Here is a 19,343-nt window from a genome sequence, read left to right on the forward strand (position 1 = left end):
GGAGGCCATGACATCTCAGGGACCCTGCGGAGGCAGCGGGGACCTGCGGTGGGGCCCCGTGTGACGCGGTGGAGGCCGCAATGCGATGGGAGGGCGGACGCTCTCAGCCTCCCAGAGACCTTCGTTCGTCTCTGCACTGCGGTGACGGGCGCCCCACGCTCCATGCCCAGCACAGCCCCTGGCACGCTGCAGGCCAGCAGCAAGCGCTCCTTCTCCTGCCTTCCCTCTGGCTCCCTTTGTTCTGACATTGTGGTTCAGTGAGACGAGTTAATGGCGTCACCAGCAGCCCCCTGCCTGTGGGATGCTGACCACGTGCCGAGCGTTTCCAGCCTCCCACGGGACCCCGACTGGTCCACCTGCCAGAGGCGAGGCAGGTCCTGGCAGGGTGCCCCCGCACCTGCACTTGGGGCGTGTGGCAGCGTGCCCTGCTCTCAGGTTTGCTCCCGCCCTTCCGGTGGCCCCCTTCTCCGGGTGAGTGCTCCGTCTCTGCTGTCCGGATCACCTGCGCTCGGTGCCCCGGTGCTGCCGTCTGCAGCCCAATTCATTTCCTCGTTCACCCAGCCGGATTGGTCTTCTCAGAGTGCCCTTCCGTATCTGTTCTCAAGGGCAGCACCTTCAGGGCACAGGGAGACAGGGACCAGGCCTTGTCCGCCCCAGGGTCTCTGGGTCCCAGGAGGGTCCTGACCGCAGTCCATGTGCACCTTCTCTGTGCTGGGCCCTGGATATGTTCTTACGTGTGCCCGCACGTGTGGGATCTACCCGAACCCTCACAGTTCCCCCAGGAGGGCAGTGGCCTTGGGCATAGTTTACCAGGAGGAAACGAGGTGTGAGAGGAGCTGACGTGTGGGAGGCCTCGGTGTGGTCCCAGGCGGCAGTGGGATCTGGACCCCGGCTGTCTGGCCCTGGGGTCCGTGCTCTTACCCACTGGCCTTGAGTTTGAGGATCCTGCATGTTGACATGTCCTCATCGAATGCCGAATGTCCTTGCCCTGCTCTGACGAGGCACCAGGCCCCCACGCCGCGTCCCCAGTGACAGAAGCCACGCCTTAGTTTGTCCTGTCCCGCAGTTGTCTGTTAGCGGGGAGGCAGCTGTCATTGGTTTGAAAGATGGGTTGGAGGAGATGGAAAATGTCAGGTTGGATTTATTCAGCTTCTTCCTTTGATCACCAGCTCCTTGCTTTGCTGCTCAGCCCAGAGAGAACGCGTTTGAGTTTGCCGCTCGTCAGTGTCAGAGCGGGTCAGAACTGGGCCTGGGGCGGGTTTGCCCTGGCCTCCCTCTTGGGGAGACAGACTCTTGGTCTCGCATTTGACCGTGTCACGGGGCTGAGGGAAGGCAGGAAGGGAGAAAAGATGTGCGTTTTCCAGATGCTTCCGTGGTCCTCACTTTGGCGTTGCCTCTGTGTCTGCCAGAGCCGGTAGCCGGGTTCTCAGAGGCCGGGCAGGCTCCTCCTCGATTGGGGGCTGGAAATCTCTGTGGACCCAAATCTGTGGTTGCGTTCTACTTGTGGTCACATGTCCTAAAATCAGAGAGGATTTTTTACCTCAAGGGTGTGACACAGAAGTGTGTTTATTTCATTCACTTACGTCTCCTTGGAGAAGAAACATGAGCAGCTATAAAGATACTTTTGGTTCACAAAAATGATGAAATTAGTATTACATAAAAGTAATGATTTGAGTTTCGAAAAACAAGGTTATCCAAAGCAAGTTACAAAGTAGGTCAATTTTTTTAGTAAGTATAAATATAAATTTGTAAATATAAAATGGTTTATGAAGATTTGTGGTGGGGATTTAAGAGTTAAGCTCTTGCTATAGTTAAAATATACTTTCATTTTAATTAATTAATTAAAAATAATGTCACAGCACTTTTTTCTTTTCTTTAATTAGAAAAATAATCGCCGCGTTTCTGGGAGAACCTGGGTGAGGACCAGATGCCCGTAAGCCCTATTCTGGCTGCCGGGCGGCCCCCACACCCCGCTAGTGGGGATCCCGGAGGGCCAGTATCCTCATGAGCAAGGGGGTTGGTGGGTGGGGGCACCTTTAAGCCTCCACAAATGGGATTAGCCCTGGAGTGGCCGTCAAGGCTCATAACATCTACTTTTAAAAAGAAAAATTCACTCATGATTTTACAATTCTACTTCCTCCCCCACTCACCCCCTCCCCCCGAGGGACTGGTTCTTTATTCCAGAAAGACACTTGTCAGTTCTCAGTATCAAAACAGTCGGGCTCTTGTTTTCTTTCTCCCAATCAGCCCCTGGAGGGATCCCGCCAAAGAAGGGTGCATTTTAAGCCAATGAGCTTCAGAGTGCATATCGAACAGACCCCACAGAAACCCCACCAAAAAGGGGAATCGGGGAGGAAAAGAATCTTTAAAGCATCAGCAGACGGTCCGCGCCCCGACTGTAGAGAGTTGTCAGCCCGACGGGTGGCCAGTGCGCTCAGCGCTCCGCGTAGTCGGAGCCGGGAAGGCCGTTCTGTGCGCGAGCTGTCCGAGGTTCCTCCGGCGCCGACCGACACCCAGCGCAGGGAGATGGCGCTTGTAGACTCAGCCGCTTGGGACCCAGCGAAGGGGGACGAGAGGAGTTTGTTTCCTGTGGCTAAATCGTGGCAAACACGTACTTTCTTTTGTCTTTCAAGGAGGAAGGAGAGGAAACAAGGGGAACACGATCCGTTCTGTGAGCCGTGGGGTAAGGATGGGACCAGGAGTTGGTCTCCAAGAGAAGTCTCACCTCTTAATTTGTTGGGTCACTTCTGATGAAAAGAAAATTAAAAATAAAGGGGCTCAGAGACACCTGAAGGCGGAAACCCCGAGCCACGGTTTTGGCCTCTTGTCCTGGAATCATCTCGCTCTCCTTCCGGGCTCCCGGGCTCTCGGTAGCGCAGGCACAGGCCGTTGTCCCTCTGTGGGGACAGCCGCGTGCGGTAAGCTGACAAGTTACTTTCCACACGTGAGACGGGTTAGCCTGCCACTTCACAGCTGTGGGGTCATTTGGACTGTTTTCTAGATGGTCGCTACACCACCGCCAACAAACTGTGGACATCTCAGCACGCTTTTAAAGACACTTGGCGTTGTGCTTACTTTCCCTTAAGTGTTGTTCCCAAAGGTCCTCAGGCTGAAGCCCAGCTGGAGTCTCGGGACGGGCACAGCCCACGTGGGGACAGGGACAGAGCAGTGGGGGTGCGAGAGGCGGCGAGAGGAGAAGGCAGCCTCCCAGGGGAAGACTGGCCCCGAGTGTCCAGGCCGGCTTCGGGCAGGCTGGCCTCCGGCGGCGCTGGGATCCGAGGGAGGAGCAGCGGCAGATGGGGAGCACTGGGGCGCTCTGCACCTTGCTCAGTCGGCCGGCGGCTCCCCTGGCGCCCCCGCTGCACAGAGGGCCCGTCCTGGGTGCGTTTCAGCTCATCGAACAAATCACCAACAGCCAACAGTCTGCTGCCACTCTGCTCCGCGTCTCGAGGCAAACTCAGCGCGGGTCTCCGCCTCCTGGAGTTGATCCATGAGAATTTTTGTCTTTTCCTTGTGTTTGTTTCCCGTTGGAGCGCTCTGCCAGCAGTGCTGGACACGGCTGGGTCTGGGCCGTCGGACTGGTCCACTCCATCTGCTGGCGACGGGACCCTGCCAGCTCAGCTCACCCCTGCATGTGTCCCAGTCCCCCTCGGTCAGCACCAGCCCCCGAGCCACCCCGTCCAGCTCCCGTCTGCGGCTTCTGCCGTGTGCTTGGCTTCTCTGACTTGGGTTTCCTGGAGGTCCAGCTTTCTTCGTCTCTGAGGCTCGGTGCTCAGTGAGCTCCGCACCTCTCCCTCCCGTCGGCGGCTTTCTCCGCTTCCTCCGGCTGCGTGAGTGCCCTGGTTGGGTGCTCCGGGGCGCCATCCTGCTCCTCTTCTGCTGGCTGCGTTCTGTGGTCAGGATGGAGGGGTCTCAGCCTCACCTGCTTCCGGCCCGCCTTGCCCCTCCGCTTCCCCCTGAGGTGCCCAGCCCCCTCCTCTGCGCCATGGGCTTGCTGCTGCACATGGGGTCTTGCATTTCACCGCCTCGCTGGCGGCGGCCCCGCCATGGTGTGACCCGGCCCTGCTCGCGCTCCCCTTCCCGCCTCCTCCACATGGAGCTGCCTCTGCGTCTCCTACAGTTACACTTCCGGTCCTGACCTCCGAGCTGGAATTCCACCTTAAAGCTGGCGTGTCCCCTGAATGTCAGGGTTCTCAGTCCACTGTATCCCCAGTGGAATTAATTATCCTCTCCTTGACGGTGTCACCATTTTCATGTTGGAGGCTTAAAACTTTGGAGTTGCCCCCAAGGTGTCCTGCCGTCCTACGTCCTCTCAGTTGCTTAGATGGGCTCTGTGCCCAGTCTGGCGCCCGAGTGTTTTTCATGTGGGATCCCTCCTCTCCCTTCCACTGTCACAGCCGTGGCTCAGACGTTCAACACCTGTTTCTTAGACTCTCGCCGTCGCGTGCTGCTTCCTGGCGTGGCCGCTTCCGATCCGCGCTTCACACTGAGGCCCGAGGCCTTTCCTTGAGATGCCAGCAGAGTCACGTCCTTCCGTCCTCGGGTAGCTGTGGTGACTGCCCCTTCCTGTCTTAATAAAGTGTCCGCCCCATCTCAAGGACATCCACAATCTGATCCAAACCGTCTTTTTAGCCAGATTTCATTCTGCTTCCGTCTACACAATCTGTATTTCCTATGTATCAGACTGTTCTGTTCCTTGAGCATGCCGCATGGTTTTCCACGCTGCGCCTGTCATAGCGTGCTCTGTCCTGCTGTCCCCGTTCCCACACCGTCCCTCCTCACCTCCTCCTTACCTTACTTAGCGCTCAGTTTGGCATCATTTCATTACATCCGGAGAATGATTTGCTCTGGCTCCTTTACCAGATCACAGACTCCTTGGGGACGGGGCCATGCCTGATTCACCTTCAGTCTTTCATCATTCCGGCTGGTGCTTTTATGCAGAAGGTAGTCAGTACATGCCGACCTGAATTAGGTTTCGCTACCCTGTACTGCTAGCAAATAACGTACTAACAGCTAACAATTTACTGGTGAGCATGTATTAGTGGAGATCCCCCCAGGCATAGAAGGAGATTGAGGACGTAGGGGATCTTGTTGTCCTCAAGGAGGTGGCATTCAGGTTGACTGTCTAAGGTGGGGATTTTCCTTACACAGGGCAGATACCCAGTATTTGTTGGCTACGGGGATGTTGAGTGAAATATGAAAGGGTTAGCCCGTTGTTACGAGTGAGAGCCTGGTGGAGAAGTGAGAGGCACCCTGAGCTAGGGGCAAGAGCTCTCCGAGCTTCATCTATAAAACCGGGATGACAGCGGCACCCCTCACCTCAGCTTTCGGCGACATTTAACGAGATAGCATATGTAAGGTGTTGGGCACAGTCGGGCACATGGTAAGTCAGTCCTCATTAAATGTCAGTCGTGGCTGTGGGCCTTACTTCTGAGCGCTGCCGAGAGCAGCGCTGTCTGGCTGGGAAAGGCGGCCCACGTCCTTATGGTGATCTCCAGCTCTGTGGGAACGAGGGGCTCAGCTGCTCGCTCCGTGGACATTGCAGGGTGCCGCCTTCTTCTTTTTAAGATTCCACTTATGTATTTATTATTTTAGAGAGAGAGAGGGCGGGAGCAGGGGAGGGGAGGTGTAGAGGGAGGGAGAAGAATCTCCAGCAGACTCCGCACAGAATGCAGAGCCCGACGCGGGGCCCGATCCCATGATCCTGAGATCCGAAACCGAGTCAGATGCTCAACTTCCCGCTCCCGCAGGTGGCCCGGGACACCGTCTTCTTTAGGCGTGAGCAGCAGGTGTAAACAAACCCCGACCTTGTAACACTGCTTTGAAAACTCACGTCTTCATGTTTTTGAAATCATTTTTATTGTACAAACAGTGTATACTCATTTTAGAAATCTTGGAAAACCTAAACAAAAAAGGAAAAGTGATGTATAATCCTGCATGGGCAAACACTTAACATTTCAGTGTAGTTTTTGGTATTGTTTTCTATTCTTTTTAACTTGGATTTACTGGGGCACTTAGGTGGCTCAGTTGGTTGAGCCTCTGCCTTTGGTTCAGGTCATGGTCTCAGGGTCCTGGGATCAAGCCCCGCATCGGGCTCTCTGCTCAGTGGGGAGCCTGCTTCCTCCTCTCTCTCTGCCTGCCTCTCTGCCTACTTGTGATCTCTCTCTGTCAAATAAATACATAAAATCTTAAAAAATTATATTTATGTTATAAATATAGTTTTGCATCCTGATTTTCCACATAACAGGGGTTTTCCGTATTATTGCATACTCTGTAAATGTTGATGCTTGTGTAAGTTTGCCCTCTGACTGTACTGTAGCTTATCACCTCATAATTGGATACACAGATTTGTGATGTCTTTATTAAGATACCTTCCCCTTCTGGGTATTTTATTGAGATCTCTAGAGATACTCAGTATTTCCTGGTGCTTTAAATAGACGATGATCTAATGAGCTGATGGTTTGATGTATTTGCCTCTCGTTCCGGTAGAACATGTTTACGTACTTGGAGAGAACAAGGAAAATATTTAATCTCCTGGTGTCCTTGAGTGATTGCTTATCAGAGATTCCGACCTGCCGCTGTGTGAACTGAGTGAGAAGCAGGAATGGAGTCGGACGGTGGGAGGAAGCTGGGGTGGCTCGCGGCGCGCTTACCCGAGGCCGTCAGCAGCGCGCGAAGGAAGGGCTTGTCTTGGGGGGTGACGCGGCTTAGTCAGTACCTGCTGCTTTGGCAGATCACTAGTCTTTACAGTGCTGACACCTGAGACCGTCTTGACCTTTGCGGTGGAGCTATTATTCTGTCTGGATGTATAGCAGGATGAAGAGAAGCTGAGTTGGTTTTTCTGGCCAAGGAAGGTGCTCACCCTGATGGACGTGTTAGAGTGTCTGTTTCAGGATAACTGTGTTTTCCTCTGTGTTTTCATGTATTGGGCAGTCTGGGTGGGCAGTGTGACAAAGTGGAAAGTTGTAGCTCTGAGTCTGAATGTAATCTAGCGACTTGGTGTCCGAATGACCCCAGGAAAGTCACGTGACCTGAACGAAGCCTTGGATTCCCTCTCTGTGAAATGGGCACAGTGATGTCCACGGAAGTCACTCCATATGGTGGAAAGAGTGCTGGATTTGAGAAGCCTGACCGTAAAATCCCAGTCTTGCCGTGAACAGACATTTCTGCAAAGAAGACATCCAAATGGCCAACAGACACATGAAAAAATGCTCCACATTACTCGGCATCAGGGAAATACAAATCAAAACCTCAGTGAGATCCCACCTCACACCAGTCAGGATGGCTAAAATTAACCAGTCAGGAGACGACAGGTGTTGGCGAGGATACAGAGAAAGGAGAACCTCCTACACTGTTGGTGGGAAAGCAAGCTGGTGCAGCTACTCTGGAAAAAGCATGGAGGTTCCTTAAAAAGTTGAAAATAGAGCTACCCTACGACCCAGCAATTGCACGACTGGGTAGTCACCCTAAAGTTACAAACGTAGTGATCCGAAGGGGTATGTGCACCCGAATGTTGATAGCAGCAATGTCCACGATAGCTAAACTATGGAAGGACCTGAGATGTCTATCAACAGAAGAATGGATAAAGAAGATGTGGTATATATACAATGGAATACTATGCAGCCATCAAAAATACTGCCATTTGCAACCATGTGCATGGAACTAGAGGGAATTACGCTAAATGAAATAAGTCAGAGAAAGGCAATTATCATATGATCTCACTGATATGCGGAATTTGAGAAACAAGACAGAGGATCATAGGGGAAGGGAGGAAAATATGAAATAAGATGAAACCAGAGAGGGAGACAGACTATAAGAGACTCTTAACCTCAGGAAACAAACCGAGGGTTGCTGGATTGGAGGGGGTATGGGAGGGCTGGGGTGGCTGTTGAGGGACTCTGGGGAGGGTATGTGCCATGGTGAGGGCTGTGAATTGTGTAAGACTGATGAGTCACAGACCTGTGCCCCTGGGACAAATAGCGCACTGTATGTTAATTTAAAATAAAATCCTAGTCTTGCTTGTGAGCCGTGTATTCCGTTTTGGATCCTGCAGTCAGGCGGTGATAGCGTTTCACCAGGGGGTACGTGTTCATATCTAGCAGTGTGACAGTGTATGTGACAGTCCCCGACAGGGGACCTGGCTCTTCTGCTGACCGCCCAGGCACACTTTGCATACTCACTTCCCACCAGTTTGGAAATGGTTGTCATTGGGCTCCTGCGCCTGCCAGAGCCCCCTTCGATGGGGACATGTACCACTGAACCCCCAGGAGTTCTTTGTCCTCATCAACCTCTTTGTCATGTTGTCCCCATTTCTCTTCTTGCACAAACACTCATGTTTTGGCTTCTGGAGTCTCAGCCTGGACGTCTGGCATTGTATTTTTTCTTTTCTAACTCATCTTCTGCTTCTTCCTTTTCTCCCTGCCCTTAACCTCAGTGTTGCCCAGAACGTTGTCCTCGGGCCCTCCAGTGTTCTGCTGCCTGCACACTCTCCTCTCGGGTGATTTTCATGGCGCTCAGGACTCCTCCCCGCCTTCGTGCAGTGCCCTTGCCTTGTTGCTGTCCAGCGTCTCAGGTCTCTTCATCCTTCTGGGCAGCTCCTCCGTGCTGTAGACTCGGAGCTTCCGAAGCGCTGTGCCGGGAGCCGTGGGCGCTGGCCTCTGTGCTCCTGCATCTCCCTTCTGCGCGGCGCCCTGTGGAGCACACCCAGCCCCGTGCCCCCGCGCTGCATGCTGGCCACCCCGCCAGCGCCCACGTCCCCTCGCTCGGTGGAGTCCCTTCACTCCTGAACAGCATGCACTGTTGTCATTGTTACGGTTTTCGTTGATTTGTTTTGATCCTGGTAAGGTACACAGGATGTAAAATTTCCCATCTTAACTATTTTACGTGTAGAATTCAGCGGCAGCGAGTACGTGGTGCCACCGCGCGTTTCCAGGGCCCTTTCTCTTCTCACACAGCAGCTTCGTCGCCACTAAACACCAGCTCCCACCCCGTACCCCAGCCCCTGGGAGCCTCTGCTCTGCTGTGTCTGCACGAATGGGACAGCCCCAGGGCTGTCCAGTAGGAGTGGGCTCAGGGGGCAGTTGTCCCCCGTGACAGGACAGGACTGTATGTTACAGGACAGTCTTCCTTTACTAAGGCCGAATGCTGTTCCCGTTTATGGACAGACCACACTTTGTTTATCCGTTCATGGATGGACACGGAGGTTGCTCCCACGTCTAGGCCACCATGATTCATGCGGCCACACATGGTGTCAGCCCCTGCTGTCTCCTCTTGTGGGTGTCCGCCCAGGAAGGGGATCAGTGGCTCCTGTGTGAGTCTGAGGACCAGCGTGCTGCGATCCTCGGGCTGTCCCGTTTCACCCGCTCCCACCAGCCCCGTGGGACGGTCGTGTGGTTGTCTTTTGTGTCACTCTCACATGTCCTTGCATGACAAAAAGAGAAAGTAGGTACCGCATATTGCAAAATCATTCACAGTGAGTTTGGCTGCAGAGCCCGGCAGGCCCCTCCGCAGCTCCGGGCTGGCAGGTGGCCTGGGGCCTCCCCTGAGTGACCGCTGGGGGCCTGCCCAGTCCACACAGTCCGCCCCGGGGGTGGGAGGTCTACTTGCCCCGTTCCTGGTTTCTGAGAGGACTCGTACTTTCTAAGAAGCCATGTCATGTCTTTTCAGCATGGCTGTCTCGCTGATAAAGACATGTCCCCCTCTTCAGTTTATTTAGAAATGAGGTGCACAAAAGGGGCCTGTTTATTGGGAACCCCCAAGCATTCCCCCAAGGAACCCCTCAAAAATCAGTAATATTATTCTTAGGAAAGCAATTCCAAGATGAACTGTGGTTCTTACTTCTGTAAGTGGAAGCATCAGAATTGATTCTAAAAGTGTGATTTCAGGTTGTAGGGGAGAACACCTCTACTTTCCCCCTCTGTATTCTTTTATTTTCTTCTTCCTTAGTTTTTTTCTTTGATATTTGTAAGAAAAGATGTGCTTCTTTCTCGTCTTTTTCTTTTTTTTAATTCATTTTGCCAGTGAAGCCACATTTATTGAGTGATAGTATAAAGCTCTCAGAGAAGGAGGGGACCCAAGAGGGTGCCTCCCTTTTTTGCTTCTTTCTCTTCTTTTCTTCTCTACTTATTTAGGATATCGTAACTGACGTAATGCAAACGTGGTTGTCTCAGATTATTACTCAGAAGGAACATGAAGAGCTAAACTGTGAAATCGTGATGTGCTGGTTTTTATGCCAGTGTCACTCTCGAAATGGCAAATGGCCTGTGGCTTTTTCTTATGGTCAAAAGTTTGGGAGGTTGTATTCTCTGCTCCTATAAGAAGCAATTTAGTTAGGTGGCAGCTTTCTTTACAGATGTTCTCTTTGTATGATTTCTTTAATTTCTGGGATGGAAAGTAACTCTCAAGGGCATTAGGTGCTCTAGTTTGACTCAAAGAATCATTGGGTGTTTTGATCAAGATCAGACAAGATTTATGGCGATGTTAGGGGCTGAACGTTTGTCCCATGTCAAAGCTCTCACTACCCACAAGGTGATTTGGAGGTAGGGGCTTTGGGAGGTGATCAGGTGGACAGTAGCTCTTGAGGGTGAGACTCTGATGGTGGGATGGACGCCCTAGGAGATGAAGAAGAGCCCCGAGAACTCTTTCTGTCCACACACACGTGTGCCGAGGAAGGCCTTGTGAGGGCACCGTGGGAACGTCCTGTGCTGCAGCCCAGGATGTGGGCTTTCAACAGGGCCTCCCAGCCTCCAGAACGATGAGAAGTGCGTGCTTATGATGCCGGTCACCCTGTTGATGGTATTTTCTTGTGGCAGCTGGAGCAGAGCATGGCGATTGATTTGTAGTGAATAAATTGAGGAGTCATCACTTCCCTCTGACCAAATCGTATGCTTATGGGAATGTTCAGGTCTATCACAAGCTTCATTCCAGCTTGGCACGTGGAACACGGATTAGCACCACTGTGGCCTTGAGTTCTTCTGTTTGTGTTGTCCTGACACTGGGTTTCTACCGTCCGGCCCAATCTGCGGGGACAGGAGGACTTGGTCAGCTCGGATTGGAACTCCAACCCTGTTCCTATCTTGAGCAAAATCGTTTCACCTCCCCAAACTCATTCAGTGTTTTTGCTATGAGACATTTTCTACCATGAAGTTACACAGAGTAATAACGTAAATTCCCATACGTCAGTCCCTGGGTCCATGGGTGACAAGATTTCTGTACCTTCACTTCGTCTCTCGTTACTTTATTGGCTGAATTATTTTAAAGAAAACCCCAAGGCATCACTTCCTTTCACGCCTTTGTTCCTTAGTATGCAATGCTAAAAGAAAGGATTTTGTCTTTTATGATCACAACGTTAATATTACATTTAAAAATTAATATTACAGTTAAAAATTAATTTAAAAAATTAGTAATTATTTGGTAGCAGTTCATATCAATCCATAATCCCATTTCACAGATTGGCACTGACCTACTGTTTTGTTACCTTTTAAAGGGGGAACATGATGCTTCCCCCCCCCCCCACTGCCCTTTCACCTCTGAGCGTCTCTACCTTCCTTCTTCAGACAGGAGGGCTTCCTTGTCTGCGGGGAAGACCTGGGTCCATCCTCCGTTGCCAGCAGCGAGGTCCCTGAGGCAAACGTCACAGTCTCTGAGGCGTCCTGTCCCACAGAGAGGGGACACACGTGGGAGGTGTCTGTTTGGCAGTCACTGCCCTGCAAAGCCAGGGTCCCCCTCTCCACTGTCCCCCCTGCAACCAGAGCTGTTTACTACTCACCGTTTCCCTCCGGAGCCCCTGTGCTGCCCGCACCCGTTACCCCTGATGTTTTCTCTCTTAGCCCGTTCCCTCTCACACGTGCCTTAGGCAGCTTCTCTGCCGGGTTTTCTCATCCGTACGGCTCATGATCATAGATGAGCGTTCCTTCTGTGTCCTTTCCCTTTGCTCCCCTCCCCCCACTGTGGGCCTTTGTAGCCATATGTCCTTGTTCTTGTCATTCTTCCCCGTAACAGCAAAACCTCCAAGCACTGTACTAACGTGTCTGCCCCCCGGGTCCTGGGGCCCGTGACAGAACAGTGCGGCTTCTTCCTTTGGAAGCCTTCTTGGCGAAATCAGATCTCCTGCGTGCTCTTCTCCCAGACTCTGACCCTGCTTCTGTCAAGTCACGTTCTGCTTGACACGGTGTCCTCTTTCCACTTGGGCCACCCGAAACATCGAGCGCGTGGTGCTGTGCGTGAGAGGAGCTCAGTGCCGCTGTCCTGCCGGCTCTGGCTGCCGGCTCTGTGCTGCAGTCTGCACCGTGTGGGCGGAGGGTGTGTGTTCATTTTGTTCTTCTGTTTTACTCTGTTTCTGGGGTGGGGGACAGGGAGGAGTGGGGGAGGGGCGGAGAGAAGGAGCATCTTAAGCAGGCTCCACGCTCCGTGTGAAGCCTGACTCGAAGCTCGATCTCATGACCCTGAGATCGTGACCTGAGCTGAAATCGAGAGTTGGACACTCAACCCACTGGGCCCCCCAGACACCCCTCTTTTATTTTACTCTTGAACAAAGAATGATTCTTGCTCCCTTTCTGAAGAAGAAATAAGGTCAGCCGAGCAGCAGACGCATGGATCCTTTGACACCTTCTATCTCCTGAGCAGTCTTGACAAGTTCACAGGGGACAGAAAAAATGACAAGACTCTCTCTCTTTAAGGAACTCGTACTCCAGTAAACTGTATTTTTAGCTGCTAAGCCTTAACCAAAATTTAAAGGCAAGATCAGTTACTATGTCACCACTTAAAAAACTTTGATAAGTTGTCCCTTTTGTCCAGGTCCAGAGAGACAGTGAGGATCTCGTGGCAGTGAGCAACCCGGCCTCCACATTCTGATCGAAACGCGGTTCTACTCTAGAAGAATCCAGGGCTGCTTGGAGAAATGGTTTATTCTAGGTCTGGGGCTGAAAATGAGCTAGAAGGAGGAAGCCGTTGATGAATTTTGGGGTCTTATCTAAGGACACAGGAATGAACGTGAAGGGGCTCCCACGGGACAAAGACGGGGCAGTTTGAACATCAGAAAGAGTGTGATGGCATCCGTGGCAATGCCAGCTACATAGACCCACCGGTTTGTAATGATACTGACACACGCACAACGCCCCGGTCACCTCTGGGGGCAGTTCTCTCCTGCAGTAGGTACCGGGAAAGCCTATTCGCTGACTCTCCCGACTGGATCATTTGTGGTTCAGGGTAACCAATTGGTGGATGAGGGAAAAAATCCTTCCTTAGAGACACATTCTGGGTTTTAGGTACAGAGAAATTAAAGAATTACAAAATCACCATTTTGTAATCGTTGATATAACGAATCTGGGCAACAATGTATAACATGCTCCAATCCATGAGGAGAGAGGTCCATGGGACCTTTCCCGTGGGTGGGCCATACCGGCAGTGGCCCCCGAGCATTTTACTGCAGAAACCTCACTGAAGTGACGCGGAGCTGAGAAGCAGTGTGGGTCCTGTGCCCGGCAGAAGCTCCGGAAGGGTTAGGCGCTCTGGGTGGGAGCGTGATGAGAAGGGCAGGGGCAGGAGAGGGTGCTGATAACCGTCCCAGGAGCTGCGTCCCTCCCGGCGTGTCCTCCCCGGCTCCTGCGGGAGCAGCGGACCGCACTGCACCGGCCGGAGGATCAGGAGAAGGGGCGGTCCGGCTGGAGCCCCCCGGCACAGCGGACGGGGGGGGGGTACTGAGATTCGCACCTGCTCGCCCGGTTTCTGCAGAGCCCTGACAGTGCCTGCAGCGGGCTCATCCCCCACGTGGAGGATGAGCAGACCCAGAGGGGGGGCGGGAGCAGGGGGGCCGGGGCTTCCCTCGTGAGCGGGCCCAGCCGGAGGTGCCGCCGTCCTGCCCCTCCTGCCGGCCTCCCGGCTTCGCTCGTCTTTTCTGCGGAGAAGCCAGTCTGCCGCTCAGGGGGAACGGACGGGCCTCGCGGGCAGCTCTGGGCTCCACAGGCAGGGTCACTGCTCCTTCCCTGACGGGGTTTACCAAGAGGGCGTCCTTCAGCTTAGTGGGACGGCTGGCCTGGGAGCACTGCCCGTAGGCTTAGGCAAGTCAGGTCGTTCGCACGCTGTGGGCTGGAGCCCTTCAGGAGACTCGTCTGTACGGCGAAGGCGATGTCGTTATTTAAGGAGTTTTGTTCCTCTGGCTGAGGAGCCCGACTGTGTCGTGTCCAGAGCTAACTGTGGGTGCCTCCTGCCCTCACGCTCCCCGGACAATGGTGCTCAGGCACAGGAGATGCCTGGGCAGCCGCTGATCAGTTCAAGTGTGTGTCCTTGCCTGCGTATTTGCCATTTCTGGTCCCCGTCTTCGAGGAGGGCCGGCCCGCTGTTCTCGGGCGGTGCTGCCACGCGTCTCCCAGTTCCGCCGTCTCACTGCACGCCGTGCGCACGCCTGCGGCCTCTGCTCTTTCTTGCTTCGTCTCTTTCCATCCCTGGTAGTTTCCTTAGAGATGACGTCCCCCAAGGCACTCACAGGCCCCAGTGGAGCGGCTGAGCCATTCCTCTGAACACGAGTCTGACTCCACTTGCCCCAGGCCGTGCCGGGTGGGAGGGCTGTGTCCCTCTATGACCACAGTCCCCAAGCACCCCGCCTTTCCCTGCTGGACGCATCGGAGGAAGGAGATGGAGTGAGCTCCCTTTCCCACCCGGCCTCCAGTCCCCGCTTCCCTTCATTCTCCTGAAGGGTCAGTGAGAAGACCACACGCGTGGGGCCAACCCAAGGTCTTGCAGAAACCCTTTAACCGGCTTGGTCTCCACCTTCCCGTTTGCAGACAGGGCGTCGTAATGCTTGTCTTCCGGAGTAATTGCCCGTTTTGGGGTGTGGAACGTGCTCTTGAGCTCCGAGTGTTACGAAGTCCATGAGCACGTGTTGAGAGCATGTTGGGGACGGTGGGCGAGCGTTCTCGGATCCTCTCTCCCTCCTCGCAAAGGGACGGGGTAGGGCAGAGCAAACAGTCTGACCTCACGAGGCTCTATTTTTGTACCAAAAATGTTGCTCTGGAGCTACTGCCTTCAATGTCTGTTATATAGATGGACCGTAAACTCCTTGGGGACAGGGCCTGGCATTTTGCTTGGTTCTGAGTAATTTGTGGAAAAGTATTTGTTTGGTGATAAAATATCCTGATTCTCCAGTTCTGCTGGCCTGCTGGCTTTCTTGGAATTTGGTAAGAATTTATTCTCTTGGGAAATGAAGTCTTCTACAAGACAGTAACTTCCTTTTTTCCTGTGTACCCCTAAAATGGAGCAGTTGCTATTGATTATTTAAATAAAGTGACTAAAACTTCTGCTTTTTGTCTCTTGTGATTAGTGCCCCTTTATTTTTGTTAGAAGATTAGGCCCAAAGGACTGTCCTGGATGGTGTTAAGGCTTTTATTTTGCTCAACCGCCCCCAGCCCCCCAGGCCCCCAAAGCCCCCTAAGTTTTGTTAATTAACTCTTTTTTTTTTTTTTTTAATTCCTCTTCAGAAAAGAAAGATGTGACTCAGAGCCTGGAGAACTACACGTGCAAGTGTCCCGGGACAATGGAGGTCCTCACGCTGCCCGGCGGCCCCGCCCTGCCTCCGGTGCCCCTCACCAAACTCCCCATCGTCAGGTACGGCGGGCGGCCTGTGCAGACCGGGGCCTTCACTGCTGCCGTGCGCTGCAGACCTTTGCCATAAAAAAACATGTTCTTTCTTTCTTTATTTGTGCATTTATTTGGAGTGGGGGAGTGGGGCGGAGGGAGAGAATCTCAAATGCGGGCGTGGAGCCCGACGTGGGGCTCCGTCTCACAACCCCGAGACCATGACCTGAGCCGAAACCAAGAGTCGGGCGCTGAACGGACTGAGCCCCCCACGTGCCCCAAGAGCTTCCGTTATGGGTTGGGCCGGTGTCTGGTTCGTTATCTCGTTACGTCCCCACAGCAGCACTAGGCCATGTAGGTGCTGTGTGGGTCAGACGATTTGCCCGTGGTCACCTGCTTGTCTAGAGGCAGAGCTGGGTGCGGACCCTGGTGTGCCGGTGCCTGGTTCCAGACCCCCATCGTGACCTCTGCGGTGATGACATGAGCCTGACCTTGCCTCTTCCACCTACAAGCTTCCAGTAGTTTCCTGAGTTCTCAGACTGTAGGCCCGGGCAGCACCGGAGTGGGCGTAGCTGCTCCTCTGTTCTGTGGGGCCTTTGCCAAGCCTCTGTCCTCTCTGTGCACGCTTGTGCTTTCAGACTCAGCCCAGGCCCGATTTTTAGGGAGCTTTTCCTGCTCCTTCCTCCTGCTGCCCTCCACCTGCCCTTGGTTACAAGTGTCCTGGGATTTCCGGAGCATGTGCTACTGGCCTCTTCCAGTGTCTGCCACTGTGTCCCGCCCCTCCGCGCAGCTCCCTGGGTTGGAGGGAGTGAGGGTCCTCTGGTACATGCCAAGTGGGCACTTGAAAGGGTTTAGGAGCTAATTTCATGATGATTTCAGAATTTTGGAAAGATTTATTTGAAGACTGAAAGGAAGCAGTGGAATTGGACATTTTGCTGTTCACAGAGGTGCTGTGACTGAAGACGTGACCTCCTCGGAGACACTCCCGGCTTGGCCGTCTCTCCGGGTTTCGCTCAGCTTTGCAATTCCGCTGGGAGGGCCTGCAGAGATATGTAGCTTCTGTTTGCTTAAGAAGTTTTAAAACCCATGGCATTAGCTTATTAGGAAAAGAACGTGGAAACGTCTGTGGTGTGGTGCTTGATAACCATGGGCGTGCTTTCTCCTTGTGTTTCGCTGGAGGCATGTGCGGCACTGCCACATGACACGGTTTTGTTGTCAAGGTGACGATCATGTGCTCCGAGAGGTGGGACAGAACATCCCTGTGCACAGAAGTCCCCAGCAGGCCACCCTTGAATTTTAAGATGTTCTGATGGGCGTGTGTGGAGTTCATTGGGCACGGTTGGCGAGCTGCCCCATCCCAGAGCCTAGGCTGAGGCCTGAAGAGGGGCTCTTGCTTAACTTGGAATTTCTCAGAGCAGACCCGCAGCCCGCGGTGCGGACGGCCCTGAGCACGTATGCGCTGCTTTTGTTTTGCCTTGTGCTTGCTTGTGGCGGATACAGACTGAGGAAGTCAGGGTCCTGGCTGGGCCTTTCTATAAGACTTCACATTGAATGTATTTGATTTGGGATTAAGGGCATGGTACATATTTTTTTTAAATTGACGACTAGCAAAGCCTTAATTATTTTTCATCTTCATCATGATCTGGATCATTCTTAAATTTAGGCAGCCTTGCACAATAGGAAATCCTGAACCTAAGAGAACATTCTAGGATTTTGATGCTGCGTCTAGTTCCCGAAGCCATCAGGACTTTTGTCAGTGGAGCTGGGTGGGTTGATCCTGGCGGGTTATGGGACTGAGGAGGAAAAGTGCTTTTCTCCACAGGGAGACCCCAGATGCAGCCCTAGATGGAAGTTAGAAACTTTGGGGTTTAATTCTTAACTACTGTGTGGCCTTGGTTCTATGAGCCTCAGTTTTGTAATCTTTTTTTTTTTTTTAAATTTAATTTTATTTATTTATTTGACAGAGAGAGAGATCACAAGTAGGCAGAGAGATAGGCAGAGAGAGAGGAGAAAGCAGGCTCCCTGCTAAGCAGAGAGCCTGATGCGGGGCTCGATCCCAGGACCCTGGGATCATGACCTGAGCTGAAGGCAGAGGCTTAACCCACCAAGCCACCCAGGTGTCCCCAGTTTTGTAATCTTTAAAATGGGCTTGAAATTTCTCCTCAGGGGACCACATGGTGGCGGTGCAAACTGAGCCTGCAGTAGATCTCAGTTCTCACCTTGGAGACCGTTTACACCTACATTTTCATTGTTACTATTATTAATTTTTTTTTTTTTTTTTTAAGAGAGAGTGAGAGCACGTCAGTGGAGTGGGGAGGGACAGAGGGAGACAGAGAAGCCCAAGCAGATTCCACATCCAGCCCAGATCCCCATGTGGGGTCGATCCCACTTGGAGTTCATGACCTGAGCCAAAAAAAAGCAAGAGTCAGAGGCTTAGCCTCCTGAGCCACCCAGGTGCCCCAGCATACCTGAATTTTCCAACAGCGCACTGATTGATAAAGGTACTGTGATGTTGACATTTTAATCCCTTAGCTGCCTACAAACTACAACAGATGGGGCAGAGACATAATGGTCTGACATTTTGGCAAATACTATTAAATTTGTGTGACCAGTGTTTTGGCAATGTATCTCTCGCTGGAGGCGGCCCGTACTGGAGAGCCGCCTCTGACCGACCAGCTGAGCCTGGCCGGAGTCCTGGTGTTTCCCGAGCCTGGCGTGGTCACGGGCCATTTAAGAAAAACTGGTTTTATGTACTTCCTACCATGTGTAGACATGTTCTTAAGGTTCTTGGAGACTTTCAGCTACGAAAATAAGCTCTCTCTGTCCCCATGGCTCGCTGAGTGCATCCCTCCTGCGTGACCTCATTACAAACTAGAACTGTCACTGCATGTGATCACGCGTAGGAAGCCGAGTGGACGGGCTCTTCACCGCACGGCAGAATTAGCGCTGCTGGCAAAGGGTAAGGAAATGCCTGTGGAAGCTTTGGAAAGTCCGTGTGTCTCACAGAACAGAACCCCACGTGCTTGCCCTGCGTGGCTCATGAGGCCGCCTGTGGCCTGCTCTGTCTCCAGAGTTCATGTGAGCTCCCGTTCCTCTGGTGCCACCAGCCCCGCACACCTTGCAGAAGCACCGAGGGTCCCTGAGTGTGGGACAGAGATTTATTCCTTTGTTCTGGTGTCCTCTTCTGCTTGAGGTGTCTCTGCTGCCCTGCCCCTGCCCACTGTTACTTAGTCATCCTTCGAGATGGGTTGAAGGATTGGCTCCTCCGTGAGTCCTGTTCCTAAGCCACCGGACAGGGATAGGAGCAGCTCCTGTGTGCTTTGCACGGTAACTCAGCTGCCGTTCGGCTCTGGATGAAGGGGCCCGAGCTCTTTCCGTCCCCAAATGAGGCCACAGTGAGAAGGCGCTGCTGGGGGACCAGGAGGGAGGAGGGCCCTCACTAAGGACCCAAGTGCGCTGGCGCCCCGATCTTGGACTTCCAGCCTCTGGAGCTGCGAGAAGGAAATGTTTGCTGTTCAAGGGCCCCCATCTTTGGTCATCAGTCCCAGCAGCCCGGGCTGATGCAGACGAGTGCTGGAATGGCCTGGTTTGTCCCAGCTGTGCAGCGGGCGGTGTCTCATGTTGTGGGTGGTCTGGGCGCGCATCAGCCCTGAGCGTGATTCCTCAGGAGCAAGCCCTTACGGAGTCGGGCAGCAGAGAACCCAGAGCCGCGCTGTCGTGTGCAGCAGCAGACAGAGAGGGCGGGGGTTCTCGGATGCCCACTGAGGCTGCCG

General features: G+C 53.2%; 1 protein-coding gene across 3 annotated transcripts in view; it reads left to right on the forward strand.

The window, feature by feature from the left end:
* Positions 1-19,343, forward strand: part of TRAPPC9 (trafficking protein particle complex subunit 9) — a 521,456-nt gene that overhangs the window by 105,797 nt on the left and 396,316 nt on the right. For all 3 annotated transcript variants that reach the window (XM_044244893.1, XM_044244892.1, XM_044244894.1), the window contains one exon: positions 15,474-15,600. In XM_044244893.1, the coding sequence (XP_044100828.1) occupies positions 15,474-15,600 (127 nt within the window). The remainder of the gene's footprint in view (positions 1-15,473; positions 15,601-19,343) is intronic.

The sequence above is a fragment of the Neovison vison genome, chromosome 4, assembly GCF_020171115.1.
Source record: "Neovison vison isolate M4711 chromosome 4, ASM_NN_V1, whole genome shotgun sequence".
Classification (NCBI taxonomy): Eukaryota; Metazoa; Chordata; class Mammalia; order Carnivora; family Mustelidae; genus Neogale; species Neogale vison.